This window comes from Dama dama, chromosome X, assembly GCF_033118175.1.
Source record: "Dama dama isolate Ldn47 chromosome X, ASM3311817v1, whole genome shotgun sequence".
In the NCBI taxonomy this organism is placed as follows: domain Eukaryota; kingdom Metazoa; phylum Chordata; class Mammalia; order Artiodactyla; family Cervidae; genus Dama; species Dama dama.
Window position 1 is genome coordinate 13,779,797 of NC_083714.1, and position 20,020 is coordinate 13,799,816.

General features: G+C 41.0%; 1 protein-coding gene across 13 annotated transcripts in view; it reads left to right on the top strand.

The window, feature by feature from the left end:
• The window catches only part of TMEM164 (transmembrane protein 164), a 171,361-nt gene that overhangs the window by 37,899 nt on the left and 113,442 nt on the right, over positions 1-20,020 (top strand). The window contains exon 3 of one of the 13 annotated variants that reach the window (XM_061137188.1): positions 9,168-9,209. The exons of 11 other annotated variants lie outside the window; for them this stretch is intronic. In XM_061137188.1, the coding sequence (XP_060993171.1) occupies positions 9,168-9,194 (27 nt within the window). In that variant the 3' untranslated portion in view covers positions 9,195-9,209. Of the gene's footprint in view, positions 1-9,167; positions 9,210-14,117; positions 14,208-20,020 lie in introns of those variants that run through there. One more of the 13 variants, XM_061137176.1, reaches the window with a different exon arrangement.

A 20,020-nucleotide genomic window follows, 5' to 3' on the forward strand; every position in this document is an offset into this window, starting at 1 on the left:
TGTGTTCACAACATTCTGTCACCATTGCCACTATGTATTTATAAAACCTTTTCATCACTTCAAATATAAACTCCTTACCATTAAGCATTAAACAGTAAGTCCCTATTTTCCCCTCCCCCAGCCCCTGGGAACCACTGTTCTATTATCTGTCTCTGTGAATATGCCTATCTTGCTACCTCATATAAGTAGAGTCATATAATGTTTGTCCTTTTGTATCTGGCGCATTTCACTTTGCACAGTGTTTTTAAGGGTCATGCATAATGTAACGTGTCATTCCTTTTTAAGGCTGAATGATACTCTGTTTTATGGATATACCACATTTTGTTTATTCATCTGTCTGTGAACACTTGGATTATTTCCCTTTAGCTATTGTGGATAATGCTGCGATGAACATTAACTTGCAAGTATCTGTTTAGTCTTTTTTTTTTAATTCTTTGGGGTATGTACCTAGGAGTGAAATTGCTGGGTCACATGGTTATTCTATGTTTAGCTTTTTGAGGAACTGCAGAACTCTGTTCCACAGCAGCTGAACTATTTTGCATTCCTACCAGTAATGTACCAAGGTCCCAATTTTTCCACCTTCTTGCTATTATTTTATAATTTTAAAAACTGTGGCCATCCTAGTAGGCATGAAGTGGTATCTCATTGTGGTTTTGTGTTGCATTTCCCTAATAACCAACGATGTGCTCATTGGCCATTTATATGTCTTCTTTGGAGAAATATCTGTGCAAGTCCTTTGCCCATTTTTAAAAACTGGATAGTTTGTCTTTTCTTTGTTGAGTTCTTGATTGTGGGCTTTGATTAGAGATCTCAGTTTCGAACTGAACAACATTCATTGATATGCACTCCAGGTAAGTTATGGTCGTTCTGGAGGAGGGAGTGGACAGAATAACTCTCTGTTTTTTGTACCCAACAGCAGTTATCAACCTTGTTATCCCATATGCCACCCATTATCCCTTCTTCAAAATAGCTGTGAATTGTTGTTAATCACCCCTTGAGTATGTATTCTCAGTTAGGATTTTTCAGATGTTAACAGTGAGGTACTGGTTAAACACTTAAAGTCCTGATTTATAGCATTTGCCAATTTGCATGGTCCTTTTCAAGTTACCAGTCTGCCCTCACTAAACTAACAGGGAAGGATGCACAGAATCAACTCTTGCTAGCCAGTGCTGCTGGGTTTCCAGCATAGCACTAAATGTTAATTAACTGTCCTACAGTGTAGAAAACTAATAAACACGCATATCACAGTGTCTATGCTGCAAGTATTGTAAATTAAGTTGCAGACATTATAACTGAAATTAAATGAAAATGATTTTCAATTACAACTCTTTCAGAATAGCTACCATTTGTTGAGCGCATCATGTGCTTGACATGTTCCAAGTGTTTGGTACAGAATCATCAGTCAATAGAGGAGGAAGCTTAAAACAAGTTTGGAGTAACCTGAGACTTGAACCTGGACTCCAGAGCCACTGTGTTTGACCTCTATGTACACTGCCTTCTTTCACATGCATGGGATGTACATACTGACTGTTGACTTCCATAAACAGAGTGAATGGCTTTCTTGGAAGAGACCCTTCTGTGGTACTCTTTCCCTTCCAGCCACTCCAAAACCTACAAATTAGAGATGCAAACCAATGCTGTGTTGGTACTACCTACCAATGAACTGCAGAGGGTTAAAAATATCCTTTTCCTAATTGCAAAGAAAAAAAAAAAAAGCCCCACACAGAAAAAGAGGCCCATGTTTTATAAGAAAAATGGCAAAAAAGAAAGTGAAAATCCTCTATAATCCTATCTACCAGAGATAATCATTAATGGCTTGCATTTATTCTTTCAGATCTTTTATCTTTTTTTTTTTAAACAAAACTGGGTTGATTGCTTACAATTTGAAACTTTCCTCATTGGGCAGTAGAGTTGGATGCCAGTGCATGTGGCGCGACTTCATTCCTTTTCATTGCTGTATAATATCTATGATGAGAAAGAAGCGTAAGGGATTTTGAAGGGCTAATTTTCTCTTTAATTAGTTTGCATTGCAGTGTAGTTGCTTTACAATGCTGTGTTAGCTTCTACTGCATAGCAAAATGAATCAGCCATATGTATATGTATGTTTGTTGTTTAGTCACTAAGTCGTGTCTTACTCTTGTGCGATCACGTGGACTGTAGCCTGACAGGCTCCTCTGTCCATGGGATTTCCCAGGCAAGAGTACTGAAGTGGATTGCCATTTCCTTCTCCAACATATACATATATCCACTCCCTATACCTGCTCCCTTTTGGACTTCCCTCCCTTTTAGGTCACTGCAGTACATAAGTAGAGTTTCCCTGTCCTATACACATGTCCCCATCTGTTGTCTATTTTACACATAGTATCAATAGAGTGTATGTGTCAATCCCAATCTCCCAATCCCTCTATTCCTTTGGTATCCATACTTTTGTTCTGTGTGTCTGTGTTTCTATTTATGTTTTGTATATAAGGCCATCTATACCATTTTTCTAGATTCCACATATATATGGGTTACTATTTGATATTTGTTTTTCTGATTGAAGGGCTATTTTGGAGAAGGGATAATAGGTGACTCATGGGATAATAGGTGATTCATGGGACGAAAAGATTGATAACTGCTGTTGGGTACCAGAAACAGAGTGCCTTTCTGCCCGCTCCCTCCTCCAAAGCTACCACAACTTAGCCAGAGTGATAAGATGCAACTCAGTGTTGCTAAGAGTTCCAGGAAAACTCTTCAATAAACTAAGCTGCTCGGATAATTGTGAGGTAAGACTAAATATCAAAATCTTTCACAAGTCTTTAGGATTTTGCAGCTCTGATCTTTGAAACCCTATTTGGAATCTCTTCAACTCCAATAGGACTTAGTCTGAGTTTGAGAAACCTGTTTTCAGAGCAAGACAACCTTTTAATTTCTCATCATCTCTTGCTCATTTTATAAGATGACCACCATCTGATTTTTTTTGTTGTTATTCTGACCTGTTAGTTCTCTGTTATTCTCCGTGTTTGTCAGTGTTTTTGTGTTGTCCTCGGTCTAGGCACTTGTCAATAGCAAAGCTATTGACTTTAGCAGGCATGGCATTTATGATTTTTTTTTTTTTGCATCTGTGAATTGATGGGAGGAAATAAGGTTATGGAGGGGAAGGTTTAGCCTGAAAGTGGTTGAAGTGTCTGACAGCCATTATTAGGTGGCTGTCAAAATAGAATGCTTTACTCTCCAGTGTGGGGATTAAATAATCAATCCAAGAGTGATAAGCTCTCAATTGCCATCTGTCGGTTTGTGATGCTGCTCGCTTGCTCTACTTAACACTGAACGCTGACCTCACATGCTACTTGGAGAAACTTGGAGGAAGATAAGATGCTCATATGGTGTAAAGCAAGCTGACTGAAGGCCTGTCAAGAGAGATGGGCTAAAGGCCAGTGGTATCCATTTATCAGGATTTGTCTATCTCATACTTTCTTCTCCTTTCCTGTCCATCTCAGGGAGCTGACAGCACGGTGTTTTTGCCTTTTTATTTTATTTTTTTGTTAGTTGCTCAGTCATGTCCAACTCTTTGCAACCCATGGACTATAGCCCACCAGATTCCACCATCCATGGGATTTTCCAGGCAAGAATACTGGAGTGGTTTGCCATTTCCTTCTCCAGGGGATCTTCCCTATTCAGGGATTGAACCCTGAGTCTCCCGCATTGCAGGCGGCTCTTTACCATCTGAGCCACCACAGAAGCCTTATTGAAGTACTAAAGTTTTTCCTCTTTAAAACATACTTGCATTCTTTTTACCAGTTTAAAAAGGTCAGTTTAGTAGGCACTGAGGGCTAAAGCCTGTGCTATCTTTTTTCTTAATTATGAAGGTTAAAATATGGGTGTTGGAAACTCATGAATGGACATATTATTGACTTTCAAATTACATGCAAAGCCTCAGACTTGGGCATATATATTTTATTGTGCCTTTGGGTCCGTATCCCCTTCAAAGGCAAACCACTCCAGGCCGGCTGTGTTGGGGCGGGAGGGGCAGTAGCCATGAACTGTGCCGGAGATTTTGCCTCCTTTCCTTAGGCTGACTGGACTGGGAGTGGCCACCTGTCCTCCAAACAGCCAGTGGATCACCTGGGGTGCAGTATGAGCTTGATAAGATGAGCTGGGCCATTCAGTTTTCTCACCTAGGAAATTAGAATTGGGAAGCTGAGAGACTAAATAAGACAGTTTGCAGCTGGGACAAGGGCCAAAAGATGACAGGGAAGGGAGCAGGCATGTCAGGCCAAGTCCAAGCTGGTGCTATGAAGAGAGAGAAGCCATGAGGAAACAGTAAGAGGAGGAGAGATGCCCTGAGAGACAGGGTAGCTGTTCCTCATAACCACCTTGGACCTAGAACGGCCTTCCACATCCCCTGAGGCCAAGCATTATCCCGCACTGAGATTCTCATGGAATACCTGGTTTCTTACCATAAACCTCTCTTTTGTTGAGTCAACTTGTGTAGGACTGTTTTCTTTCAGTAAAAATGGTCAGACCAACACTTACCTTTCCATTTCTTGATGATAGCGAGGGAAAAAAAGATAAGTGTTAGTGAAGATGTAGAGAAATTGGAACACTTGTACACTGTTGATAGGAATGCAAAATGGTGCACTGCTATGGAAAACAGTATGGAGATTTCTCAAAAATAGAGCTACCATATGAGCCAGCAATTACTTACCACTTCCGGGTATTTAGCTGAAAGAACTGAAATCAGACTTTTGAAAAGATACCTAGCCAACCAGTGTTCTTATAGTGCTATTCAGAGTAGCCAAGATATAGAAATGACCCAAATGCCATTCAATGATGGATGAATGGATAAAGAAAATATAAAAATGCACAGTGGAACTATTCAGTCTTAAGAAGGAGGAAATCCTGTCAGATACCATGATATGAACCTTGAGGATATTATGGTTAGTGGAGTAAGCCAGTCAAAGGACAAATACTACATAATTCCACTTACATGAGGTATTTAACTAGTCAACTTCATAGAATCAGAGTAGAATGATGGTTACTAGAAGCTGGGAGGGAAGGGTTACCAGGGCCTGGGAGATTGCTAATCAGTGAGCATAAGGTTCAGTTATACAAGATGAACAAGTTCTAGAGCTCTGCTGTATGACATTGGGCTATAGTTGACAATACTCTATTGTGCATTTAAAATTTGTTACTGGAATAGCTCTCATGTTAAATGTTCTTACCACAATAAAATAGACCAGATTTAGGTCCACAATTGTAGATTTGGGGCGGAATCAACAACAGTTGGTTAATATTTAGGCTTTTAGGGTTAACAGGAACTGCTGAAGACTCTTCTGGGTATTATGAGGAACAGTGGAAAAAAACAGATACCTGATTATTTCTTTCAGGCTCAGTGCTGACGTTATGGGTTTTAAATCTGTGTTCCTGGCAAACAGTGAAAATGAAAAGAGGCAGGGATTCTGACTGTTCATTTATCACCTCACAGCTCTCAACCAACAGGGGGCCTTCTTTATCCTATTTAACCTCTCAGTAGAATATTTGCCTTTCATTTATTCCTCTTTCCGGTCAACTCTTGATTATTCACGTAATAGAGAAAAACATTAATGTGAGTCAGAGAAGACCGCCCCACCTTGGCCTCTCTTCTCTGCCACAGCAGCACAGAGTTCCAGAAATGGAAACCAACCATCAGGAGAGGTAAGGAGGCTAAGCAAGTTGGGGCAGGGCCAAGCAAATTAACATTGTTTCTCTTCCCACTTCTATACCTTCCTTCTAAATGGTCTCTGTTGAGTTCCTTTTCTGGTGCCAGGAGGAGATTGCTGGAAAGGCAATGCCATCTGCTTGGATTAAAGTAAAAATATGGGATTTTTAAAAACTAAAGTATAGCTGGGGGCATGTTGACTGGGATTGTGTTTTCTTCTCTTGTGTCCATTTTGCCCTCAGTCGGTGTCTCACATCAGATCACCCAGCCTTCTGATTGGCAACTGGTATTCTCAGTTCAGGGCTTCCCTGGTGGCTCAGCTGGTAAAGAATGTGCCGCAGTGCAGGAGACCTGGGTTTGATCCCTGGGTTGGGAAGATCCCCTGGAGAAGGGAATGGCTACCCACTCCAGAATTCTGGCCTGGAGAATTCCATGGACTTTATAGTCCATGGGGTCGCAAAGAGTCGGACATGACTGAGTGACTTCACATTCTCAGTTCAGGGGTGGGGACTCAGCTGGCTAGAATTTCCACAGTGGAGTTTCTCAAGGTTTGGTTTTTAAGCCATTTGCCTCAGAGTTACCTTGGATGCCTATTAAAAATATTGATTCCTGCACCCTTCCCCAGGCCTATTGCGTCCAGGTAAGGGGGAGGGGAGTTGACCTGGGGATATGACTCACCCCTCTCCAGGTAATATTTATGCACCCTGAACTTTGAGAATGACTGCTCCGTAAAATGACCTGAGGGGCTTTGGAGGGTGGTTCTGGGAAACTACCACCACTTCCAGTTCCCTTACTGTTAGTCCACCGAATGAGTGGGTGGGGGAAGTGGGGCATTTTTCCATGTGAAAGTGGGAAGAGGGTGTTTTTCTGAGTGCTAATAGGTAAGGATTCTCTACTGAAAGGAAATTCGACCAAACAGAATTAGATGGCACTTAGCCTCTCAATATTTGTTGAATTTCTGCTTGAATAGTTGAGAGGTGATTGGGCATGGACACAGGAATGTTGTGTAGAAATCACTGACTTGGTTTACATCCATGTTTCTTTTTAACAAGACCACCCTCTTCTCCATTTCTGCCTTGTCTTTATTTAGAGTGATAGTAGCCAGTCATCTGTCACATATTTGGGGTTTTGTGGTAATTTAAGTATATGAATAGATATTACATGGTGCCACTCAATGGTCGTACCTAAGTATAACCCTACTAATCAAAGTGACTGTGGTTGTAGTGTTAAGACATTTTCAGACTGTGGTTTAGTGTTCAGTCTTTTTTTTTTTTTTTCCCAAACACTGGCTCCATGGAGGAAAGCAAGGTCCTGTGTTTCATTGCTTTCCAAGCATTCCCCAACAACTGTTGAATGGGTTTTGTTCCAAAGGGTTCTTTGGAAATCTGTTTAGAATTCAGATTGCATTTTCCCGTGGAAGCAATATTCTTGGGGTTCTGGTTCCCAGACCAGCTGGCAAAAGCTGTTTAATCTGGAATGGAATGGAAGTAGAGTCCCTCAGCCCCTCAGCAGGATTCCAAACAGTGTTTTTTATTATTTATTTTTGGTTGGGCTGGGTCTTCGTTGCTGTGTGTGGGCTTTCTCTAGTTGCAGTGGGGCCACTCTTTGTTGTGATGCATGGGCTTCTCATTGCAGTGGCTTCTCTTTGTGGAGCATGGGTTCTAGGTGCATGGTCTTCAGTAGTTGCAACATGCAGGTTCAGTAGCTGTGGCACACGAGCTTAGTTGCTCCATGGTATGTGAAATCTTCCCAGATCAGGGATTGAACCTATGTCCACTGCATTGGCAGGTGGACTGTTATCTACTGGATTACCAGGGAAGTCTCCCTAACAGTGTTTTTATGGGAAAAAAGCACCAGAGTTTCAGACCTGTGATCCCTGGCATATATTCTCACATCTGAGTTTCACTCTCTGAGCAGAATCATAGGGACTTGTGGGAGGGAACAATTCAAAGTCGTTCACATGGCTTCCCAGACCTTGTGTGATCTAGCTTCTTCTGCTCACCCCTCCAGCATCGTTTCTTATGGGTTTCCCCTCGAACTCTATATTATCTAGGCAAAAGGAGCTGCTTTGTGTTCACTGAACACGTTTTTGTATCCTCTGGGCCACTGAACCTTTACCCACACTCTTCCCTCTGCGACCTCCTTCCCTCACCTGCTGCCCAGTGGTGGCTCTGTTACAGGCTCTCAGAATTCTGATCATAGGTTTTAATTCATGTGTTTTGTGTCACTTCTTTTCCCTCTTGCCAGACAAAATACTCCACAAACACCAAGACCATGTCTTGGTTAACTCGCTGTTGTTTCCCCAGCACTTAGATTGGGGTCTGGCAGGAGGTGGTTTCTTCAGAATACAGCAGGTTGAATGAATGATTTAGCCCAGGCGTTCTCAACCTTTTTGTAGCTGCTGTACCGATGTTGGATCTTCATGTGCTCAACGGATTAAGCTGAGAGCTGCGTCAGTAAGAAGATAAAATTTGGGTTGTGTAGAATTCGCAACTGCTATATCTGTAGCTCACCTCTGCCCTCCAACCCAAGAAAAGCATATGCAAGCGTCTACATCAGCTTCAGTTCCTCCTTATAACATGGCAAAAAGCGTTTTGCAAGTGAGCTAGAGGAGGGATAAGATACAAATGAATAGATGTGTAAATAATTTGCCAACTTCAGTACTCTATTATTCATCATAAATCACTTGCCCACCTCTCTTTTCCTGCTGAGACATACCCATGTGCAAATATGTGGTTCTGAGAAGCACAGATCTGGTCCAGTGCCGCTGTGGGCTTTGAGATTGAGAAAGGGTCAGTCTTTTGCCTGAGTCTGTCCTTTAGTTAGCAGCTGTTCTGGGAATAGAATCTAAGGCCTTTGACTCCCAGGCCATTATATCTTCTTGCAGAGGTATCCATTCTATAAATAGAGTCTGCATGCTTTGAAACAACTTACCCTTCTGTGGATATTCTAGGCAGTCTCGAATCACTTGACCAGGGTCACTACTGGTGATAGACTGAGGGAAGCAGAAGGGTGAAGGAATGCAAAAAGTATATTCTCTAATTTCAGTTTGGTTCATTAATGTGAGGCCTGGGGAGAGGGCAGGGAGTCCAACTTACCCAAGGCACTGCTTATGCAATTGAGAGTTAACAGATGGCTCTTTATTATGCTAGGATTGCACATCTGCACAGAGTGTAGAACATGACTGAATGCTCAGTGGGTATTTCTTGATTATGTGATTTGCTGAAATCACTCTGCTGGTGTGATGATAATACCATTTAGGATTCTTTATACCATTGAGCATTTAATTGGTAAGCATGTGGTTTGATAAATGAGGTGGTGGTTGTTGCTGTTATTACTATTATTACTTTTAAGGAGCTCCTATAGAGCTAGAAGGAGCCTTTCAGCCATTTGGTTTGGGGCCCTGTGTCATCTGTTAAGAATTGCATAGGGACCTTAATGCTATTTGTACTTCTGGTTATGATACTTGTGTGTTTCTTCTGCTCAGAATAGAATTTGCCATAGGACTGAATGAAAGGAAACAGCCTAATGGGTCACACTAAGTAAACTTCACGTAAGTAAAGTTCAAAAGAATTTCGTTTTCCCATCTGCTGGTCCCTGGAGAGGAAGGGAAAGCAGGGCTTTTCCAGGTGTAAGCCTGTGATCCAAGGTTGGGTTCTTGTGGAAGGTATGTGGCTGGTTGGAGAGGGCAGCATAGCTCATTTCCCACCTACCTTCCTGTAGGACACACTCCAGCAGCCTCCCGTCAGGCTGAGTATTTCTCCCTGGTGAAGAAGACCGCTAACAGGTGGCTAATTAGAAATATCATAAGCCCTAAAACGAACCTCAGACTTGTGAGAGGTTAAGCCTTCCACCAGGAGACGCAAAGTCCTCAGAGACTGGCAGGCCAATAACATAATGAATGTCATTCCCTACACCACTTTAAGAAACGGTAGCATATAGTTTTGTAGACCTTCAAATCATCAGTATTTTGCTCCATCATAGTTTTGTTTCCACATCTCTTCTTTAATGTCACTGAATAAACTCTCATCTGTCTGTCTGACTGTCTGGACTGAGGGAAATAGAATGAGCCTAGAAGGGCCATTCTTGAAGCCATGCACCACCAAATTCTGGGCTGTTTGCATCTGCCTCAGTTTCTCCTTGTAACGTGATTAAAAAGCATTTTGGTTTTAGGTAACAATGCAAAGCTTCCCGGAGTGAACCAAATGTGGAAAGTGTTGTAATTTGAGGCAGTTTTCAGAAAAGAACCTCTTCTGGTAAAGAAAGACTCCCTTTTCCTTTTTTTTTTTTTTTTTTTTTTGCATTTATGCCTCATCACATTTTTGTCCAATTTCAGCTCATCGCAGGCTGTATTTTCTTTTTGATTTCTGCTTTCCAGAATAGCCCCTGACTGCAAAAAGGGAACAAAAGGCCAACTCCTTGGCTTTCAATTTGCAGCATCCCCAGCCCTTTCATCCATCTCAGTGCTCCCCTAGTTGGGAACAAAACCCGAGCTACATGGTCAGAGCACATAACGGAGGAAGAACATTTTTTTTCAGACTCCAGGCCCATGCGGATTTCGTGTTTCATTGTCACACTGATTCACAATACAGGGTCAGGTGCAGGTAGGAAGCAAGAGGAAAAAAATTGGTTTGCAACCTTTGCCAAAGCAGACATTCCCATTTGGGGGTCAGAAGTTCAATTAAGAAGAAAGCGTGTTCTTAAGGGTTTCATTTGCTAATCCAGGGCTGCTTTCCATCTTGAGAGCTTGTGTGTCAAGGTACCCAGCTTGGAAGATGCAGCAGAAGTTTGATGTGCTGCCTGGTTGGGCACCAGCTCAGACACCATGCCTTTTGTTCTCTAGTTTCCTGTCAATTCTTCAGTGTCTACTTTTCCTCTTCTGCTTCCTTTGGTTGCAAATCACAGAAGACCTATCTCTTTGTGTTCCCAGCTTGTTGTCTTGGTTACAGACTTCTTTGGCCTGCCTTTTTTTTTTTTTTTTAAGGGGAATATACTACTTAAAGAAGACTTTTAAAAATAGTGACTGAGGGCTCTTGAAAGATACTAAGGTATTCAGCAGTGGGTAGAACTGGGGTTTGCGAACCTGGTTATACTTTGAAATCACCTGGAGTGCTCTGAAATGCTGCTTAGGCCCCAGGCTCAACCAGTTGGGTCAAGATTTAGGGGACTAGGCCTCAGGAATTGGGATTTTATTTTCAGTTAACTGGCTAGGAGATCCTAATGTGTATTCAGCATTTAGAACCATTGAGGTTTTTTTTTTCTTTTTAAATTGAAGTATTGTTGATTTCCAGTGTTTCAGGTGTACAGTAAAGTGATTCAGTTATACAGATTTATGTATTTTACAGATCCTTGTGGTAGCTCAGCTGGTAAAGAATCACCTGCAATGCAGGAGACCCTGGTTTGATTTCTGGGTTGGGAATATCCCCTGGAGAAGGGATAGGCTACCCACTCCAGTATTCTTGGGCTTCCCTGGTGGCTCAGTAAAGAATCCTCCTGCAATGCAGGAGACCTGGGCCCGATCCCTGGCTTGGGAAGATCCCCTGGAGAAGGGAATGGCAATCCACTACAGTATTCTTGCCTGGAGAATTCCATGAACAGAGGGGCCTGGTGAGCTACAGTCCATGAGGTTGCAAAGAGTTGGACACGATTGAGCGACTTTGACTTCACTCTCCATTATAGGTTATTATAAGATATTGAATTTAATTCCTTGTGCTATACAGTAAATCCTTGTTGGTTATCTATTTTGTATATAGTAGTGTGTGTATTTTAATCCCAGATTCCTAATTTATTCCTCCATCACCCATTCCCCGTTCAGTTTAGTTCAGTTCAGTCGCTCAGTAACATCTGACTCTTTGCGACTCCGTGGACTGCAGCACGCCAGGGCTCCCTGCCCATCATCAACTCCCAGAGTTTACAACTCAAGTCCACTGAGTCAGTGATGCCATCCAACCATCTCATCCTCTGTCATCCCCTTCTCCTCCCGCTTTCAATCTTTCCCAGCATCAGGGTCCTTTCAAATGAGTCAGTTCTTCACATCAGGTGGCCAAACTACTGGAGTTTCAGCTTCAGCATCAGTCCTTCCAATGAATATTCAGGACTGATCTCCTTTAGGATGGACTGGTTGGATCTCCTTGCAGTCCAAGGGACTCTCAAGAGTCTTCTCCAACACCACAGTTGAAAAGCATCAATTCTTGGTGCTCAGCTTTCTTTATAGTCCAACTCCATATCCGTATATGACTATTGGAAAAACTATAGCTTTGACTAGACGGACTTTTGTTGGCAAAGTAATGTCTCTGCTTTCTAATGTCTCTGCATTCCCCCTTGGTATCCATAAATTTGTTTTCTGTCTGTGTATCTGTTTATATTTTATAAATAAGTTTGTATCATTAGAACCATTGAGTTTTAACAGCAAAGCCAAACAGTTGGGTTTTGGGCTGTCTTAGACAAGTGAGGAGAATATGATCAACTTTTCTGTACCTCAGTTTTTTCTGCTTAGGAGAGCGACCCGTAAAGCTTGAGGAGCTAAAGAACCTAACTAACTGCCATGTCATTACTGTCACATACAAAAGAGTGGCACCTTTGCTTCAAAAAAAAATATCCAATTATCCAGCTGGCTACATGTCTGGGCTGTAACAGTGGCTTGAGGCAGTCTTAAGGATTAAAATAAATCTTTCCAGTTGCTTGAAGAAGGAGCTTACGTATGGGGAGGCACAGCAATTTCACTTTCCTCCCTCCAGTATTTTTCCCTGGAGAATCCCATGGACAGAGGAGCCTGGCAGGCTACAGTCTATGGGGCCGCAAACACTCAGACATGACTTAGCAAGTAAACAATAGCAACAACATAAAGGCAATGCCACGCCTATGATCCAAACCTGGAACATTGCAAGAATATGACACATAGCAAGTAAAAGTCCCCTAGTTGTCTCTCTCATCATCAGCGTGTGTTTCCTTCAGATTTTATGTTTGATTGGTTGTTATTGAAAAACTCAAATAATTTGAAAGGAATAGAAGGGCATGTATAATTTCCTCCGACCCCTCACCCCTAATCTGTTACTTTTTCTCCCCAGAAACAAACCAATATTACCAGTTTCTTGGAAATCTTGAGAGGCATTTATGCATAAACGAGGCTTGAATATTTTAAAGTGATTTTTTTGATTAGGTAATCAGGTCTATCCACCTACCAGAGACATCTGTTTGTTTCATTTATTCATTCAGCAAGTATCTGATGAGCATCTTGAATGTTCCAGGCATTATGTCAGTTTCTGGATCTATAACAAGGACCGACACACAGCCACTGCCCTCCAGGACCTTACAGTCTAGCAGGGAAGATTGGCATTTAACACAGGATGGCAACCCACTCCAGTATTCTTGATTGGAGAATTCCATGGACAGAGGAGCCTGGCAGGCTACCCATGGGGTCGCAAAGAGTAGGACATGACTGAGGTGACTTAGCACGCACGCATGCACTATCAAATGAGAAATGGTGACAGATGTGAAGGAAAAGAACGTTTTACATGTGTCACTTCCAAAACAGTGGTTGGTAGAGTCCCCTTCCCCAGTTTTCTAATATGGAGGTGTGAATGATAGATTGGAGGCAAAGATGTAAACTGCAACCTTTATTCTTGCCAGCAGTTTTCTTCTTTCCTGCCAAAATTTTCATCTGACAAAATGTCCTGCTGAGAGTTGGGGTAATCTACCAGCCAGCTTTATATTTATACTTGGTTGACAGAGTGCTGGCAGTACGCTAGATCAGACTCTTTGTCAGACATTCTGAACTGCTTGCAGACAGGAACTATGCTTTGTATCACTGTGTGTGCTCCAAACCCCAGCGTGGACAAACTGATGCAGACTTTAGGTGGTGGGTCCTTTTATTACAGTCTCATTTTATACCTTAGCAGCACTTCAAGTGGTATGTATTCTCATTTCCATTTTTAAAGATGAGAATACAGGTTTAATGAGGAGTGTGTGTGTGTGTGTGTGTGAGAGAGAGAGAGGGAGGGAGGGAGTTAGTTCGTGTAAAGCTCTCTTCTTTAAAAATACTTCTGTCCACCCCCCCCCCCTTTGCTGCTGCCAAAATCCATGACCATAGTCACATAGCTTCTCAGTGGCTGTGACCCTGATACAATTGGTTCCCTTCCTTCAGGGAACTGGATACCACCCAGCCCTTTCACAGATTGGCTTAGGCTCTGTTCCTTCCGAGTTGTCTGGATGAGTTTTAAGACAACCAGGTTATCCATCCTATTCTAAATGTTTCTGGGATTGAGGTCAAGGTAGCAGCGTTATCCTGCCCTAAATGAGTCAGAGGAAGAGGACTCCCATGGCTCCCCCAATGGGTCATGTCTCTCTGTACTCACTGCCCTTCTTCCCTGCTCTTCCAGCTTGTGTCTTGGGCTGGGCTCTGGCCAGGGAACAGAGTCTCCCTTGCATACGTATCCTGGGGGAGCATTTCTGTGTCTGACGTGGTGTTAGGCACTATGGGGAGTGGTGGCAGATGAAGATCCTCAAAAGACAAAGCGGGAGACAAAAGGTAAGATTGGCTACAAACAATCTTTGGAACCAGACAGTTCTGATTCAAGGCCTGACTTTTCCTTATTTAGTTGTGTGACCTTAGGCAAGTACTTAACCTTTCCTTAGCTCAGTTTCCTCATGTTTAAACAGGGGTGGGGTGGGGTGGGGTGGGGAACTGCACTTACCTCACAGGATTGCTATAAGGAATACATGAATATGGGGCTTCCCAGGTGTATTAGTGCTAAAGAATCCACCTGTCAATGCAGGAGATGTGAGTTCAATCCCTGGGTTTGGAGGATCCCCTGGAGGAGGAGATGGTAACCCACTCCAGTATTCTTGCCTGAAAAATCCCATGGACTGAGGAGCCTGGTGGGCTGCAGTCCATGGGGTTGCAAGAATTGGACATGACTTGGGTGAATGAGCCTGGGCGCGTTCACACACACACACGAATATAGTGTTAGGCATCTAGTGAAGCACTCAGTAAAGAATAGCTGCTGCCATTATTATTATTAATATCATTGTCATTGTCATCATCATCACTACTACTACTACTATTAATTACAATGGAAAGGAGTGATAAGTGTATAGTACCAGTATGTGCAAATGGCGTTCAGAAAAGGAATGATCAGTCGGGGTGGATGTTATTCAGGATCTCTCTGGAGGAGATAGAGGAAGTGGAATGAAATATGCCGGGAAGAGCAAATACGAAAGTGGGAGGCTGAACTAAACTGGAGTGGGGACAAAAAGAAGGAACAAACCCAATGTCTGGCATACTTGGACTCCGCTACTAGCTCACTTGTCTTCACAGTCCATCTTTCCAGCCATTTTTGCCTCCCTGTAGGCATACTTTATTACTGCTTGCTGTTGAGATGTGGTAGTCAGAGGGGGACTTGTTGCCGGCTGCTCTGGCTGGGATTTAGAAGATGTCTGTGCCATTGTGGCACAGTTGACCTGGGTCCTAAGTCTGCAGTGTGATTGGTAGGTTTAAAGCCTAATTTTTATCAGCTTGCCTAGGCATGTTGGTTTCACACTCCCCAACTTTACAAAAGACTGCTTGATTAACCACAAGGTAGATGAATGGATTGATGATGGGAGAGAGATCTGTATAGACACATAACACTTGTGTCTATCAGCCTGTTCATACCTTTCCTGAGAGCAAGGTTCCTGAAGCCAAATTAAACAGGGGCTTATTTAATAATCTAAAATCAGAACCTAACAGAATTGAAGGGTCTTATGAGAGAGACCATGTAGGTACATCACACCTTTGTATTGACAAGAACGTGGGTCCTTTTCTCTTTCCACTGCTGGAAAAAACATGAATGATGGTTTTTCTCTTGGATGTTTCTGTTTTGTAATTCCATACAAACACCATGTGTGCTAACACCATGTTATTCTCCTGAGTTCCTTTTTCATCTTCTTCATAAGATTTGGAAAATATCCACTTCTTGCCATCAATATAGTTAGAGTGATTTCTTCTCATTGAGTGCTCTTTTTGACTTTGCTTCCAAATTCTGGATGTTTCCAAGCAGGGCTGCCACAAATGGCTATGCACTGCACAACCCTAGGAGAGGGTGCCATTCACATAGACTATAATTGAATGGCGCCACTAGGGTTGTGCAGTGCACAACCTACACAACTCTACTCGGTGGCCCTGGCGTAATGTAACGTCCGCTTTCTTCATCTCCAGAAGGTTTTTGGGAGAAGTAGAGACTAGCAGTTTGGAACCATTCTCAGGAACTTAGTAAAGGAGTCTTGAAGCTGGGAACTGCTGCTTTAACTAGGAAAGGAAGAGAGAAGTGCACTTGTGCCTTCGAGAGGATTATCATCTGGCAGTGGGAACCATCATGTGGAAGGACAACTTACCTTCATTCTTACAGTAAATAAAGTTTTGAAGGCCTACTATACATGGGTAGAAGGATGGGGGAAGATTTGCATAGGAGGGAGCATTTGAACAGGGTCTTGTATAAAACAATATAAATAATGTATTAATAAATATGAATTGTGAGGAGAGAGTTCCAGGGAAAAGGACCAGCAAGGGGAAAGACAAACTGCATGGGGTATATGGATAGTGGTAAAAATTCAGTTTGGTTTGATAGAAAGGCTCGTGAAAAAGGATAGTGAACAATAAAGCTGGTTGGTGGGTGGGGGAAGTCAAATGAGGATGGGGAAGGGGAGGGACTGGAATGCCTAATTAAGGAGTTTGGACTTTATTCAACAAGGAATAAGGAGCCATCTGAGGTTCATTTTTTTTTTTAATAGTTTATCGAGATATACTTCATTACCATATAGTTCATCCACTTAAAGTGTTCAATCAGTGATTTTTAGTATATTCACAGGTATGTGTAGCCATTTCCACAGTCAATTTAGAACATTTTCATCAACTCAGAAAGAAGCTCCATACCATTTAGCCATCACTCCCCTACCTGTTCTTCCCCCATGCCTAAGACTGCTCTGCCTTCTGCTTCTATATACTTGCCTATTCTGGACATTTCAGAGATGGAGTCATATAATATATAGTCTACTTTGACTGGCTTCTGTCTCTTAGTATAATGTTTTTAAGGTTCATCCATGTCATAGCATGTGTAAGAACTTCATTCCTTTCTATGGCCAAACAATATTCCATTGTATAGGTATACTGCATTTTGTTTATCTGTTCATTCATCCATTGATGAGTATTTGGGTAGTTTCCACCTTCTGGCTATTATGAGTAATGCTGCTATGAACATCCATGTATCTATGTATAAGTTTTTTTTCCCCAATTTATTTGGCTACACCAGGTCTTTATTGCGGCATGTGGGATCTTAGTTCTCTGACCAGGAATTGAACTCAGGCCCCCTGCATTGGGAGTGCAGAGTCTTAGCCACTGGACCACCAGAGAAGTCCACATGTATACATTTTTCTGTGAACATTTCTCTTGGGTATATATAGAAGTAGAGTTACTGGGTCCTGTGATAACTCTGTGTTCAACTTTTTGAGGAACTGCCAAACTGTTTTCCCATATTGGGGCACCATGTTCAGTCCTAACTTGCAGTGTATGAGGTTCCCAATTGCTCTGCATCATCATGAATACTTGGTGATTGTCTTTTTTATTTTAGCCTTTCTCATGTGTGTGAAGTGGTCTCTCACTGTAGATTTGATTTCCATTTCCCTAATGACTAATGATACTGAGTACCTTTTCATGTGCATATTGGCCATTCATGTGTCTTCTTTGGAAGAAATGTCTATTCAAATCCTTAGCTCACTTTTGAACTTGATAGTTTGTCTTTTTATTATTTGAGTTTTGAGAGCTACTTATGTATTCTGCATAATAGAGCCTTGTGAGAGACAAGATTTGCAAAAATTTTCTCCCATTCTTTGAGTTGTCTTTTTGCTTTCTTGATAGTATGCTTTGAAGCACAAAATATTTTAATTTTCATTAAGTCCAGTTTACCTATATTTTGTGGCTCTTGCTTTTGGTGTCACATCTAAGAATCCATTGCCAAATTGGGATCATGAAGGTGTACTATTTTAAGAGTTCTGTAGTTTTTGCTCTTTTATTTAGTCTTTGATTGATTTTGTGTTGATTCTGTAGATGATTGTGAGGTAGCGGTCCAAAGGTCATTCTTACACATGTGGAAATCCAGTTGTCCCAGGACCATTTGTTGAAGACACTTTTCTCATTGAATAGTCTTGGTCCCCTTGTTGAAAATCAGTTGGGAGGGTTTATTTTGGGATTTGTTTGAATTCTTTCCATTAGCCTATACATCTGTCCTTATGCCAGCATCACTGTGTCTTTATTACTGTTGCTTTGTAGTAAGTTTTGAAATCAGGTAGTGTGGGTCTTCCTACTTATTCTTCTTTTCAAGATTGCTCTAGCCATTTGGGATACCTTGCAATTCCCTGTGAACTTTAGTGTTAGCTTCTCAGATTGTATAAGGATGTCAGTTGAGATTTTGCTAGAAATTGTGTTGAATGTATCATCTGAAATTTGTGAGGTGTATAACATGATCAGTGCTCTGTTTTTGTTTTTGTTTTTTTTTTTTTTTAGTTTATTTTTGGCTGCACTAAGTATTTACTGCAGCACACAGGCTCTTCCTTTCTCTAGCTACGGCAAGAAGGGGCTAATTCTAGCTGTGGTGCACAGATTTCTCATTGAAGCGGCTTTTTTTTGTTGCAGGAGGTTCTCTTGTTGTGGAACACAGGCTCTAGGGTGCTCAGGCTCAGTAGTTGTGTCACGTGGGCTTAGGTGGCACATGGGCTTGATTGCCCCATGGCATGTGGGATCTTAATTCCTGGACCAGGGATCAAACCCGTGTCCCTAACAGGTGGATTCTTAAGCACTAGACCACCAGGGAGGTCCCAGGGTTGTGTTTAAGAAGAGGAACCTGACAATACTGTATGAACTGGGGTGAAGAAGGAGACACTGGAGGCCTTGAGATCAGATAGGAAAACTGTTGCAGTAGTTGAAGAAAATGAATAGGGACTGAACTAGGAAATGATAACAAGGATGGATTTGAGATATATTGAAAAGGTTAAAGTGTCAAGATGACAGGACTTGGGAAGTGACTACATATGGGGCCTGAGAAAAAGGGGCAGCATCAAAGACAGCTCTGGGGTTTGAAGACAGGCTAATTGATTGGATAATAGTACTTAAAAAAAACCACTTTGTATTTTATTTTTATTAAAATTTTTATTGAAGTGCAGTTGATTTACAATGTTGTGTTAGTTTCTACTGTACAGCACAGTGATTCAGTTATGTAAGTATATATATATATATATATAACTATATAACCTAACTAATACATATAAATATATATATATATATATAACCTAACTATATATATATATATAACTATATAACCTAACTAATATATATAAATATATATATATAAAACCTAACTATATATATGTATATATATATAACTATATAACCTAACTAATATATATAAATATATATATAAATATATATATATAAATAACCTAACTATATATATATATATATAAATAACCTAACTATATATATATATATATATATAAATAAATAACCTAACTATATATATATAGTTAGGTTATTTTCCATTATAGGTTATTTTTGTTGTTTAGTTGTTAAGTTATATAAATATATATATATAAATAACCTAACTATATATATATATATATATAAATATATATATATAAATAACCTAACTATATATATATATATATATATATATATATATATATATATATATATAAATAACCTAACTATAGGTTAGGTTATTTTTGTTGTTTAGTTGTTAAGTTATGTCCAATTCTTTGGAACCCCATGTACTTTAGCCTACCAGGCTCCTCTGTCCATGGGATTCTCCAGGCAAGAATACTGGGGAGGGTTGCCATTTCCTTTTCCAGGGGATCTTCCCGACCCAGGGATCAAACCTTCATCTCCTACTTGGAAGGTGGATTCTTTACCACTGAGCCACCAGGGAAGCCCTTATAGGTTATTACAAGATATTGAATATAGTTCCCTGTGTTATATAGTAGAACCTTGTTTATTTTATAGGTAGTAGTGTGTAAAACTTTATACTTTAAAATTATTTTCTGTTTACAAAAGAGTTGTAAAGATACTGCAGAGAATTTCTGTATCCCCTTCCATCAGCTTCAGATATTAATGTTAATATCTTGTATAACTGTGGTAAAATCTTTAAAACTGAGAAATTAGCATTGATACTTGAACTAAGCTATAGTCTTTATTCCTATTTCACCAGTTTTTCCCACAAACATCTTTTGTCTGTTCCAGGATGGAATCCAGGATCCCACATTGCATTTGGTTGTTAGGTCGTCTTAATCTCCTCCATCCATGGCAATTCCTCAGTC